The following is a 14,045-nucleotide window of genomic DNA, read 5'->3' on the forward strand; positions in this document are numbered from 1 at the left end:
ATTTACTGAATTACGCAGTGTTCGGCACGGCGGCGAACACAAAGCGTTAATTGCGGCGTCTTCATGAAAGGAATGCTGGGAATGCTCAGGATTTAAAATCCCTTAAGGGGTCGAGCACCACCAATTAAAATTGATGACAGACGAGAATGCTCCGTGACACTACGGACAAGCACTGACCAGATGGTGTAGAGGAGGAAGAGGTGTGTGTAGAAGGCCGTCTTTTCCGGGTAGTGAAGCAGTGTGAACACGGTTGCGTACACGAACCAGGCCCAGCCTATGAGACGCAGCGCAACGATGCCGTAACCCGCCGGACTTTCGTACAGGTAGAGCACTTCACCAGGGTCGAAGTACTGCGCGCACGTCAGACAAAACGAACACCATTGCTCCCATTAAGCAATCGTCCCTTCGGCTTTTTGGCAGCCAAATGTACCGAACGTCTAAAAACAGGGTCTATGACCTTGGCGTCCTATAGACCTGAACTGGGGACAACAATACACAAACGGACATGGAGCATGTGTAAGGACCTAAAGACGTGTGTAAAGAACCTAGCTTTTTTACGAAAAATTCACATTTCACAAAGAATTGATTTTTGCATTTGGATACCATGTTCCCTGTACAGAGGGCGGCAGAATAAAAGCAAACATGGTATCTAAGCTCTGCAAAAGAGCATATTTATAGCCTGTAGTTTACCCAAATTCGTAAAAAAAATTGTATATTTAATAACATCAGTGATTTCATTAAGTAGTCCTGCCTTCAGCTTTTGGCAGCTAAATATACCGAACGTCTAAAACAGGGTCTATAGGACCTTGGCGTCCTAGACCTAAACCCAGGGCAACAATACACAAAAGAACGAAGGAGCTTAGACGCTACAATAAAGCACATGTAAAGATTACAGCGTCCTCGAGATTTTGTGAAAACTGATTTTAGTATTTCTGTAGCATTTTGCTTGAGCAAGAGGCTGCAACACAATAACGAACATGCAATTTAGACTCTGACAGAGAAATGTGTGTAACCCCTAGCTTCCCCAAATTCTTAAAAAGAAATTGTATCATTTAATATTTCCACAGGATGTTTTCTAAACTGCTTGTAACAACAACGAAACAAACATGCAGCTATAGGCTGCGTGAAGAAGCCTATGTAGGGCCCCTAAAGGAGGGCAGAAAGCTAAGCTTGTTAATAAGGATTCATAACGCACTCTAAAGTGCAAAAAAAGGCGAGCACACTGAAGAAAGACAACTTTAGTATCCACTGAGACCCCTACTTTCTCCACAGCATCGCGAAAAATGTAAAGATTAACATTTTCACAGAATTGTTTTTGAAAAGGTTAACACAGCGCGAAAAAAAAAATAGAACAAGGACAAGATGAGAAGACAGAGTGTAGTTGAGTCTAATTGGAGTAGACTCCCCGCACCACTAATGTATCGCGAAGGTACCCGCCCTGTCTTGCGCGTCTTCTCCTCGTGCCCTTGTTTGTTGGTGTTGTGGTGATGTGTCGAAGAAAAACAGTAAGCCAACTAACCGAGATCGAAATTCTCATTGAATGTATTTTCTCTGAACTCAGAGAAATAACATGAAACTAAACATAAAAGTCGGGGTGTACCAAAAGGCATTTGTGCGAGTGCTCTAGTTTCCCCACATTTCGCCGGAAAATTGTAAACTTAATACTCCTTGTAGCATTGCGTGTACCAAAATGTTTTCGGCTATTATGCTATTCTTGTTACGGACACTATTATAAACATAGTGCAGTGCAAAGTTGAATAGTTTCCCATGCTTGCTAGAAGGTAGTTACATGATGGAGGTAGTTTCAGGACTGTAACATTCTAGAAGTAATAATTTCGCAAATATAATGCATTTCAAATTGCTCAGGCCAACCATAGCCAAGGAGTCGACGACTCCCTCTAAAACGCGGACGCCACTCTAAAATATATACAAGCAGTGGATGCATCGACGTTATTTAAGAGGCAACGCCCAGATGCATGCTCCACAATCGCGAGAAGCCAAGCCTATCATTAGCAGCCGATGCAGCAGTCACCTCCATTACCAGTGTGATATCGCTACTGAATGTTTCCAGCTGTTCATCTCTGCCCCGTTTGCTCTTTCCGCTCTCCATACTCCATTCCGCTGTTTCACTGGTTTATCTTCTCTATTGACCTGCACTGCCTTATAGCCACCTTTCCCTTTGAACTTGCATATGCCGTGCGCTTTGCCCCTTGCTCTTTAAAAAGCTTCTTCTAGCGGCTTCTTCCACTGACCAAGGTTGGTTTAGCCTCTTTTAAACGTACAAAAAAAAAAAAGAAACAAAAACAAAGCACCGTAGCCATAAATTGGTTTCGATTACAATGCTATGTGCATTCACAAGTAGCACTGGATACCTCCCGCAGAATTTATTTGTTCCCTATTTGCAGAATTTATGATGTACCGTCAAATTATACCAATATAAGGTCTGAATATGTGCGTTTTTAGGCTAGCACATAGGTTAGCTGGCAAATCCGCACCCTTGCCGGCGTACGCGCAGCGTGACTGCACTGCCGAATGTTATCGAATTTGTCACGGCGTGGCTGTGGTGAACACGTTCCCAACCCCCGATAATCAGTGTGAAATGTTTAGTGAGAAGCAGTGGTGTTCGTTGCAGCGCATTATAACGAAGAGATAACAGGAGCTCTTCTCACTGTGACTCCTTAGGAAGGTGTTTTATACCCCCCCCCCCCCCCCACCCCCCATCAGTAAAATAATGGATTGCCCATTTTGTTACTTTTTTTGTTTTTCCCCATATGTGTTGTAGCAAAAGCAAGAACGCTATCCGGAATTCAAGCAAAACGGGTAGCAGTATTTTCTGGATTGAGACACCTACCTGTCTCTCGTAGATGAACAGTGCCGTATACACGACAACGTATAATGTCATGAAAGTTCCAATCTTGGCCGACGTGCTGGGCTTCAGTCTTCCACGGGTCACTGTGTAGCCTTTGGCTATCAGGATCAATAGGAGCAGAAACACAAGCGTGCTGGCCGAAGACAGCACTCTCCCTGGAAAGGTGAGAAGCCACGCTTAAGTGCTTCGCCTGAAAGCAGGCGGTTAACCAGAGTTTCAAAATCCAAAGAAAAAAAATATTATAATTTGGCACCAGTTAAAATGAACTAGAATACATTCATTATTGAAAGCGCGGCTAATTTTTTGCCATTTCCTTGGCGTGCGCATGGACGTGAGGTTATGCTTTAGACCGCAAATGGTGCACCAAAGTTACGTTTAGTAAAGGCCATTGCCTCTAAGTGTTTACGAATTGTTTGCAGTACTACAGATTCAAGCGGCATTTCAAGTGCGTGGAGGATCGCTAGCAAAATACATAAGGAACGACACAAGACACAAGGTTGATGTTGGTGAAGATGAAAATGAAGTCTAGTTGTAAGTTTCCGCTTGTACTTTGTGTCTTCCCTTCTTTATTTCGCTAGCGATCCTCTAGTAGCAAAAGCGAAAACTTACAACTAGACTTGATTTTCATGTTCACCAACATCTACCTTGCGTCTTAGGCCGTCCCTTATGTATTTTGCTAGCGATCCTCTACGTTGTAATACATGACTAACTAGTCCAGTGTAAGGTTTTGCTGACGGTTATTCAAGTGGCGTGTTGGACTAACAACTGGCGTCTTGTGCTTTTCTTTGTGCCCTATTTTACTTCCACTAACCTAGTTATTAGCGAAACACGACTGTTTATTCTCAGTAACATTACATACGAAGAAATGTTGAGTTTAACCTCTTCTGAAAATTATCTAGATATTAAGATGATAAAAAACCCTGCTTACCATCAGGGGAAAGACAAAAAACATATTAGGGCTAAGGTAAGTTTAGTGGCTTAGAGCAGCAATCAGAATGAGATGATCGGCCTTTGCTCCCATAAGGTGCGGAGTGGTTGAGGACCCTGTATCTAGGCAAGAAACGCAGACGGTGCCTTTGCTGTTTATTCCCGCTCTTTTTCCGACGGCAGCGTAGAGCACATCGCGAGGTCGCCAGCGTCTGCGGCGTTATACGGCGATTCAAGCGGCTCGCGTTACTGGATCGACCTACAGAAGCCCCTGGTGCTACCAGCAGCCGCGCCCCCTCATTCCGCAATCTTCGACTCAGAGGCAGGTGTAACTTCCCCGCTCCCAGGACGGCGCCTTGGACTGGATGTGATAGCAAGAAAGTGCGCAGTGAAGCCCTTTCGCGGCCGCGCAGGCACTGACACGCGGTCTTGTCGACGCTGGAAAAAAAAGAGGGGTGGGGCGACGTCCGGGGCGAGGAAAGCATGGGCTCTGCACACACCCTACGTGGTGGACAATTTTCGGATGCAGTGGCGGGCTTAAAACGACTCTAAGAGCACCACGTCAACCCGGAGTTTGCTCCAAATTCGTGCCATCAATGCGACGGTATTAGATATCTTAAAGAAATTAATGCCTACCAACCATAATTTGGGTTGTTAATTGAAATATCCTGCCGTCTTGTGTTTACTGCACCATTGCGAGATGGCGCTTCCAGGAGCTCTTGGCGACATTTAATGGGACAGCCTTACTAGCCCAATTAAGTGAAAGCGCGTTTGTGTGCCGACACTCGATGGTAGTCATAAAGGTGGCGTTGCAGCAGCCCTCGTCTAGCTACTGGAGCGACGAGTGTGACGACGGTATGCACAGCAGACACCTTTGTACCCTGGTGTCCTGTGGCAAGCGTTCGACCCCCCTCCTCCTCCTTCTTCCATCGTCTTCAGTACGTCATTTGGTCGTGCATATGGCGTTGGGGGACTTCCATGTGGCCCCAGCTTTCCCGACTTCCGTATGCAAATTGTGACAACCGTTCATACAGCCTTCCGGGTGGGGTCACAACATTTCTCGTCTAATTAGCAAGTATTTGATGGTTTTGAAGCAATCTTGCAGCAGGGATTCGGATCAACGACGTATGCACTTCCAATTGGGTGCTTTATTTCAAACCTAGGTTTCGGAGACTATACTGTTTCCAGATGTCGTGTGAGGCATGGCTGTCTACGTAAAATATGAAAACACACATGCCGAATTACATTTCAGCACCGAAACATCTATATCATGTCCAAAAAAGCATCCGGAAACATTTGTCACGCGGGGTTATGAGTTTACCGCATTCTTAAACTTAAGATCTCCTGAATTTTTCGGCTGAGCTCTGTCAAGCGGCCACATGTTCTCATTCTGGCTTGTACGTGCAGCTGTCTGCGTACTTCAGATTGAATTGCACACGAATGGAATTGAAGACTACTATGACGCATAGCACGAGAAAGTGGTACGTTAAAATTTGTGACGCTAGGCTGCTAGAGCTAGTGAAGCTGTTCCTCTCGCATAATACCCAGAAATGTGGCGCAACAAACACAAACACATGCGAAGAGACACAATACACAAGACTAGCCCCTCAAGCTGTTATTCTGATCCTCTCGCTTCGCCGCGAATTCCAATCCCCCTCGCGATCATTGGCTATCTAGATATTGTGATTTATTTCCTATGCGCTGCGCAACCATGTGGTGAGTGGCGTCACAGGAAGACGGCGGATTGGTGTCACTGATTAATTGCCTCGGTGCCTCACTGGCTTTCCCAGGAGGGCCGCCTTAAATCTTAAGAGGTGCATCTCACGGTGCTAAGAGAAAAGTATAATAAAGTGCTCGTAGAATGAAGGAGATAAGCATGTGAAATGTAAGAAAAGTAAGTGGCTGCATTAAGAATCCGAAGATATCTTAAATATTTTACGCAATGAGGCCTAATTTCGATCCGTTTGCTTACAAGACTCACCGAGAAGCTTTAGTTGCGGAATGCCGATGCCGTCGTCTGCGTACATGGCGTAATACGTGACCAAGCACAAGAGACCCAGCAGTTGGCAGAGCACGGACACCATGAACATTTTGTACGTAGTATGTAGGTAGCTGCGTGAAAAAAGCACGCCTGGGGAGAAAAAAGGAATTGATTAGGTACATTGTGAAATCAGTTTTCTGGTGTGCAGCAAGAGCCCTTTCCAGGACATTCTAATGACGGGAATTAGCATCGGCCCTTCCAGTTCAGTCTGCTAGCACTATATGGCGCTGTCGGTCTATACTTACCCTTAGAGCCTACATGTCGCAGCGCCGACCTGCAAGACAGGTGGCGGCGCAACGTGCATATTTCTTAACCTCACCACACGTGGTGCGGCCACATTATTCTCACTAGTGTTTCTGTATACATCGTCACACATAAACTATTCACAAAAACAAATTCCTATCCTAAAGCTGCGATTGTGCGGCGGCAGTCTTACACCTGAGTATGCTGTACGGTCAATACTTAACTGTGAGGAGCAGATGGAAAATCGTTACGCAGCCAAGTTTCCTTGTCCGTTGATGAGAAAATGATATAGATTAGCCAGCACCCTCAACTCAGCTCAGTTTCCCTAATGTCAGTGACTCAGAAAGCAAGGGTAACCACCGGTGAATCTTTTATTGCCGCATAAAGAAGCACCCAAAGCACTGAACATGGAGCTTCGGTTCAAATGTTTTGAAAGGAAAGATCGTCACATATTAATCAACGCCTGGTGTTGATTTGTTCTTAATTACCGTGCCTATAGGAGCCAGCTCACAAAGGTGCAGAGCGCGCGCACACACGCACGCACACATACACGCACGCACGCACGCAGTCACGCACGCACGCACGCACGCGCACGCGCGCACACACACACACACACACACACACACACACACACACACACACGCACACGCACACGCACACGCACACACACACACACACACACACACACACACACACACACACACACACACACACACACACACACACACACAGACACAGACACAGACACAGACACAGACACACACAGACACACACACACACACACACACACACACACACACACACACACACACACACACACACACACACACACACACACACACACACACACACACACACACACACACACACACACACACACACACACACACACACACACACACACACACACACACACACACACACACACACACACACACACACACACACACACACACACACACACACACACACACACACACACACACACACACACACACACACACACACACACACACACACACACACACACACACACACACACACACACACACACACACACACACACACACACTGGCGTACGCTGTATACTTAAGCATGATTCGTAATCATCCGCTTTATGTCTCAGTGGTCTAGACGCTCGGCTACTGAACCTTAATACTCGGGCTCAAATACGACCGGTTCAGATCCGCTCCGATAACGTTTTATTGAGTGGAATCACTACTAAGGCCATGACTAGTCATTCTTCAGTCATAGGCGCCATAGATTTCGGTGTTGGCTCCACTAACTTGAAAGACCCGCATGAGAGACTCTCGCGTTGGAGTCTCTATACCGGGTTTAGTTTTGAATTACCTGGGCGAGGAAACGTGGTTGTGACCTCAAGAAGCAGCTTATACAATCAGGCCGACGGCACAAACAATATCGGACAAGATCCTTGGTCGGTGGTGTTGCCTGATTTGTGAATTGCTTGGTGGTGAATTACCAATGGTGCCTGATTGGCATAAGTACATGTTGTAGGGGTGGGTGCATTATGTGAGTGGTAAACGATTTAAGGGGAGAAAAAAGACTGAGTTTTCCGCCAATGTGCTGTCATGTTGACACTCTTTCAGAGCAACTGAAAAGATTTCTTCAAATTAGTTGAGTAGGCAGCATTGAGCACATCAAAAATACTACGCTAGATTATTAAGTGCAGCCAAAGTTTTTTAATATCTGCGTAGTAGTATCCCCTGACATCGCATTGTCATGGGTGAGGAGCTTACTCAGAATTTTTGAACGTTGTATGCGAATTGTTCAATATACTGGGCCAGCCTATAGTTGTCGAATAGTGGGAATATCTTTAAATGTGGCATTACATTTAGGTTCAGTTTCATTCGTGACGGTTGTGGCGGCGAAACACGAAATGAGCCTGTGTGCTATGCGATGTCAGCATATGGTAAAGAAACCCAGGTGATTTAAATTAATCCAAAGCCTCCCCCCTTCCACTAGGCATCTTGTATAAGCTCAGTCACTTCGGGACGGTAAAATCCGACATTCCACAGTCTAAGCCTCATTTTAGATTAATTCATTGTTGGTGCGAGTGCTACGTTTCCGAGATGTATCGCCCCTGCATGAGGCTGAACAATGGCAACAAGCGGAATCCAGCGGATAGCCTAAACCAACCGCATGACAGCGTCCATGTCTCATTTTGCTGATTCAACCTACGTTAGCTCTTGTGTTTCAAAGCTAGCTTTTTTTTTTTTTCAAGAATGAAGTCGAAATCCTATGAGTTATAGACTACGCAACGTGAGTATGTATAGCTGAACACAATGCGATAGATTTGCTGTCTTTCCTGCTGTAATTCTGTAATGATGACGATGAATTGCGGTCCTCTCAGTCTGACTGGAAAGCTGTCTAGTGAAAGAGGAAGTCCTACTAGTACCAGTAATATTCAAAACTGAGAGCTGTTATCCTAGAACAAACCATGCAATATGACCTAGCTATACGACACGAAGATAGGACTGCTTAAGTGTGCTCGAAAGTTGGGAAAAAATTAAGACTTACATGCTCCATAGCAACTGGCAACGAAGAGAATTATGTATAAGAAAAATGCAGTGATATCCGTGTGGAGAATATCTGCAAGAGACATGTGTTTTGCGGATTAGATTTAGCACATGCTTGATAAGAATTAAAATTGGCAATCCAGGCACTATGTTGTAATTTACATCATATACGTGTCTGCTACTGGTACTGCAAATCGAAAATTCTGCACGGAAGAGCTTCCCTGTTGCTAATCTGGAATTTTTATTCTTTTTAATGATGCTGCATTGCACAAGATGCATTAGGATCATTTTTTTTTTGTACGTACGTGCCCTATACATGCAATAACATACATGTGTAGATACATCACAAACTCAGCTAATTGTGTGCCCTTAAAAGCACCAATACAATGACAATGTACCTTTACCAATGTCGGTCGCTGAGTTAAATTTCAAAAAATGTACTTAGTGATGTAAACATATATGGCAGAAGCCAACAATGCCAATGCAAAGGAACACAGAGTACGTAAAACAAGCCTTTTGCAAAAGATACTTTCTTTTTTTTTTTCCGCAAAGCTTGGGATTAATAGTTTAACAATGGATATAACTTATAACATCCGCGTTTTGAATGCTTTGACCACAAATGAAAGACAGAGACTATAGTCTCGATGAACGTACAAAATTCGTCCGCTGAGAAGTGTCTGTACCAGAAGCTGTCGTTGTCATTGTACAACTTGAGAGTGTAGTCGAGGTAGAGACCCTATGGAATATCGAAGAAGAAAAAGTTATTAATCAGGCATCACTCGCAGATTTCAACTGCTGAAACTGTTCCCGCAGTTGCTCAGCAAATACCTTTGTGACTGTTCCCATCCTAATTAATGCGCATGGTCATGATAAGGTTATTCTTTAGGCTAAAATAAAGCCACCTCAGTAGCTATCTGTGTTTGCAAATGCAACAACAACGTTGGTTCGAAGCACATCTTCGCTCTGATTTCATACGCGTATTCGCTATCAGCGAAGTGGCATTTCCAAATAATTCGCCAGCATTTGTTCGACGTTTACTTTTTCCTGTAGCACAGCTGCTGCAGCGGAACAAGATTAGCAAAAGTGACTGCTGACTGGTGAGAAATAATCTCGATTACCGTTGTTTACGAAACGACAAATGCGAAAATGGCGCACTTTTCCCGACCCTCATTCTTGCTGAATGTTCAGTAGAAAGTAACTGTTTGAAAATTATTTTAGTTTGTTTTTTTCGTCCAGATGGTCGCTGGCAATTGGTGCTAGGTTTACCCGCAGGTGTAGATGCACATGTTATTATCTAAAATTTTGAGAACGGCGGCCGCATGAAAATGCGGTAACGTGCTAAAACACAATTTAATAAAACAATATCACCTTCTTGTCTCAAGCTCTCCAGTCGTCTATGAGAAACTCAACTGCACAGAGCTGAAATAATTCTAACCGCTCTGAGATGAATTTTCGCCCACCGCAATCTCACCGAAGAAGAGTTTTTTGTTTTTCGTCTCCATAGAAACGCTTGCCTCGGTCACGTGCAACAAACCCTCGAAATCGCAATCCAAAGCGCGATGACAAAGCCCCATGGCCGTTGCTGTTTTTCGAATCATGGCTTGAAACTTGCAGCGGCCGACATAGGTTTGTTGCCTCACAGCCAAATTCTGCGTGACTCGCATAGAAGCCTTCTACACAAAAAAAGATGCTTCGGGCCGAATAGTTGGCGGAAACAATGGGAGGGTCAAATCTGTTGCTAGCTTTAAAGATAGAAACCTGTCCAACCTGCCAGTGACAGTTTGCTTTAAGATGACAGCAACTTGTCAACGGACTTGCAAACAACCCATCACACTCTGATTCATGTGTAACTGTCGTTTCTAATCCAAAAAGTGTTGTTTATGCTCAAATTAGATTGTTGTACAGATATCATGCCATACGTTTCTTCCGGCAAGTACAAGTGAAAATTACCAAGTAGATTCACAGTCGAGTGAGCCTAGGACATAAAAGCCTTATATACGTGTCACATCCACTTGAAACCTTATATCACATATGAAAATGGTATGCAAAAAGAAGCAATTGGTATTATTTATGAACACGTATACTTTTACCGCCGGCAAACTCTGTCATTGCATTCTGGTGCGAGAAACTAACACCGAGTTGCACTTTATTCAATGATTATTGCAAAGCTGGCAAGTTTTCTTAAAATAAACAATAGGTGTAACTAAGGGCTCTCGCGCGGCCGGAATACTCGCTTGTACTTCGTTACGTGACGATCCGGCCGCCATGATTTTCGACTCATCCGTGTAGTCTGGGAAACAGTGCCTAAACGGCTCGTGTACAGTGCAGTGGACCATGGCCAAAAGCCAAGGTCATGCATGCGTAAAGCGGCACACATTTCCCGGCCAATGAGACCGCTCAATACAAATCAATACTAGGTGGCCCACTTTCTTTAACGGATTGGCGGTGGTGCTTGTCACGATTGTCGTTCTATGTCCGCGTCAGCGCGCGCCTGTTTCACCATCGGTTCCATCAATCCTTACTACCAACAATTCATGGACATGGAAAAGGTTGATCAAATGCGTTCATTTTGGGCCGTCTTAGGTGAGAAGCCTTCACGGCCTTGGTCACGCAAAAATCTCATCTCACCTCCCGAAGAAACATTACAAGGACGTGCTTACACGTATACGATATATTGCCTACATACATGCGATATTGCCTGCATGACCTATTAAGGAATATGTTGTGATCGTAAAGGGGATGAGGGTTGACGCAGAAACAACTTAATGCAAAGAAGAAAGGGTATCGCAAAAAAGAAAACAAGGTGCGTAATAAAGGCTATAATATTACTCGGAGAAAATGATTATATTCGCTTTGTTCTTTGGGGGCTGCATTTCTTTACGAAACTTATGTTCTATTTGTACGCAGGACTAAGACCTAAAGTAATCTGCCTTCATATGGTTCTTTTAATAGTATTCTTTTACATTCCGGGGGAACCCAGTTTTAATGAGTGAGCTAGAATTTGAGTCCTCCTCCTCTGAAAGTGAAGTAGGAAGGCATTTGACGGGGAGATACAATAATATTTGACCAAAAAATCCACTAATATCACTCTTTAAAATGCTAGTGCGCCTTGATAACCGCAGTGTTCCTATGTAAAAAAAAAAAAAAGAGAGAGAAAAAAAAACCAAGGGATCGAAATTTTCTTACGTAAAACGGTCGTAAATAATTCTACGGTTCAAAAATTTGCTTCTACCGCTGTTGTCTTCCTGCACTGTTAGGAAGGGCGGAAGACAGGGCAGTTATGGAGAAGAATGGCAATTCTGGCGTGTTAGTAAGGTGTCATCTTGAAAGTAGCAGCACGAAAATCAAGGGCGTGAAATGGGATAGGGACAGCTAGCTTGCGCTAACTCGCAACTAAAATTTATCGAAGCAACCATGAAATATATAGCTTAGTGGTGACTGAGTGGTTTACGCTGTTGTTCGGCTTCTCCATATATTTCATGTTTGCTTCAATAAACTTTAGTTAAGACTTAGAGCTTCTTTTATCCCCTTTCACGTCCTTGTGTTTTTGAGTTGCTCCTTTCAAAACGGCAGTTATGAAGCAATTTCGACAACTTTTGTCTCAGGTCCTTCTTCGCCAGAAAAAGAAACAAATAGTTAGCTAGAATTAGATTATGTGTTCCATACGCCCATCATATTATTGTCGCAAGAGTTTGGTTGTTTTGAAAGTGCGTAATTTTTCATGTAAAGATAGTATTTGACAGTGAAAAAAAAAAAAGAATAAGGTCGCCTCCTTATTTCCTTGCTGCCCGACACGATCAAGCAGACCTTTAAGATTCTAGCGGCAAGGCGAAGTCTAAGACGGTAGCAGTGACGGAGCAGCGCGGAGACGGGTGATAAGGGAAACCATCAGACAATCAGCAACTTGCTTTGCCTGCATGTTTATTATGTTATGTCCATATGATGCTTCTTCAAAGACGAATAACTCGTCGAAGCGACCTGTTCGACCATATGCAGAATTACTTCATGCAACAAGCTACTACTTGATGCAGGTCTCTACTAATGTGAATGCCCTACAGCGCACACTTTTCTCGCTCCTCTTTACTCTTTGCGAGATTTCCCTCCAGCTTAGCTAAACCCCTTTTGCTATCTTGTTTGTAACTACTAGACAAGATGACTGCTTATTATGGCAACACTCTACTAGAGTGTGAGAGGGTAGAATGCATGGGTTGACATCTTGACAGAAGAAAAGGATTACAAATTTTCTTTGAGAGTGCATAAAGCTAATTTTAGCGCTAGTGTTAGGTTCAATGCTATTGGTGTAGCGTCCGTGGGTTCACCTTGGTGGCGTTGCAGTTGCTGATGGCGATAAACCACCAGCGCTCCCTGGCCGACTTGAAGTAGCGCTTTGCTCTGCAGCGGTAAGCTCCCTCCTCAATGATGCACTCGGACCATTCATAGCGGTGGGTCAGGTTGACTATCTGGCCATGGGCAGGGTTGAGGACTGCCTCCTTCTGCGCGCAGGTCTGCAGCCGGGGAAAATCACAAGCTCCAGTTTTAACTTTTTATCAGTGCCTGTACTAGATAACAGGTACGATTCCTCGTGGTCCTTGAAATTGTCGAATAACGAAATATAACGAATAAGACAACTCGCTTAGAGGTCACCAGTGCATTTGGTGGTAATGCATAACTCGATTTTATTGCGAAAGCAATACTACTCTAGGTTTCGAGCCTTCAGCGTGGCGCGGCCGCACCCACGTGACGCAGTGACGTCACATCCCACGTGACACTAGGGTGAGAGCTGGACTCAAGCGGTCGGCGTAGCGCGGCCGCCCCCACGTGACGCTGTGACGTCACACCCCACTTGACACTAGGGTGAGCGCTGGGCACGGTCATACGGCTTGGTTAGAGCTGGGCTTTATATATGGGCTGGCAGGAGCTGCCAACTTGGGTCTCTCGTTTCACGGGGGGCGGTTATGTGAGAATCAGCCTGCTAGGACCCAGGCATTCAGGGTACCCCCATAGGCCACTAAGGCACGTTCATACGGCTTGGTTAAAGCGGGGCTTTATATGTGGGCTGAGGAAGAAGAAAAAAAGAAGAATGCTCGGTCACCCGCAGCTAATGTTTTCGCTCAATATTTGGTTCAGCAGCGTTGAACCCTTGTAATTTATTTTCTGTGAGCATGAATCCTCCGTAGTCCACCCGCTGTCGTTTGCGCTGTCGCCTCAAGTGCAGGCTACCCTACCTCATGGCTAAGGCTCACTCGTTTGCATCCTGACCCTCTCTTTGCGTACACTGTGGGAACATGGCTTCCTTCTCAGGCCTAGTCAAATTACTAAGGCTACCTGTACTTTATGCTAAAATTCATTTAAAGTTCAGGTGTCTGTTTGCAAATCATTGTGTACTGAGCAGTCCGATGCCCCAGCGCAAAGTTAGTTTGTCCCGACA

General features: G+C 44.7%; 1 protein-coding gene across 2 annotated transcripts in view; it reads right to left on the reverse strand.

Moving 5' to 3' along the window:
* The window catches only part of LOC146186195 (transmembrane protein 145-like), a 28,585-nt gene that overhangs the window by 11,194 nt on the left and 3,346 nt on the right, over positions 1 to 14,045 (reverse strand). For both annotated transcript variants that reach the window (XM_084605639.1, XM_084605640.1), the window contains exons 4-9: positions 12,937 to 13,122; positions 9,272 to 9,353; positions 8,619 to 8,690; positions 5,778 to 5,927; positions 2,852 to 3,024; positions 178 to 350 (exon numbers count right to left, since the gene is read on the reverse strand). In XM_084605639.1, the coding sequence (XP_084461765.1) occupies positions 178 to 350; positions 2,852 to 3,024; positions 5,778 to 5,927; positions 8,619 to 8,690; positions 9,272 to 9,353; positions 12,937 to 13,122 (836 nt within the window). The remainder of the gene's footprint in view (positions 1 to 177; positions 351 to 2,851; positions 3,025 to 5,777; positions 5,928 to 8,618; positions 8,691 to 9,271; positions 9,354 to 12,936; positions 13,123 to 14,045) is intronic.

This window comes from Amblyomma maculatum, chromosome 6 (assembly GCF_055883805.1).
Source record: "Amblyomma maculatum isolate TAMU_Amacu chromosome 6, ASM5588380v1, whole genome shotgun sequence".
NCBI classification, from domain to species: Eukaryota; Metazoa; Arthropoda; class Arachnida; order Ixodida; family Ixodidae; genus Amblyomma; species Amblyomma maculatum.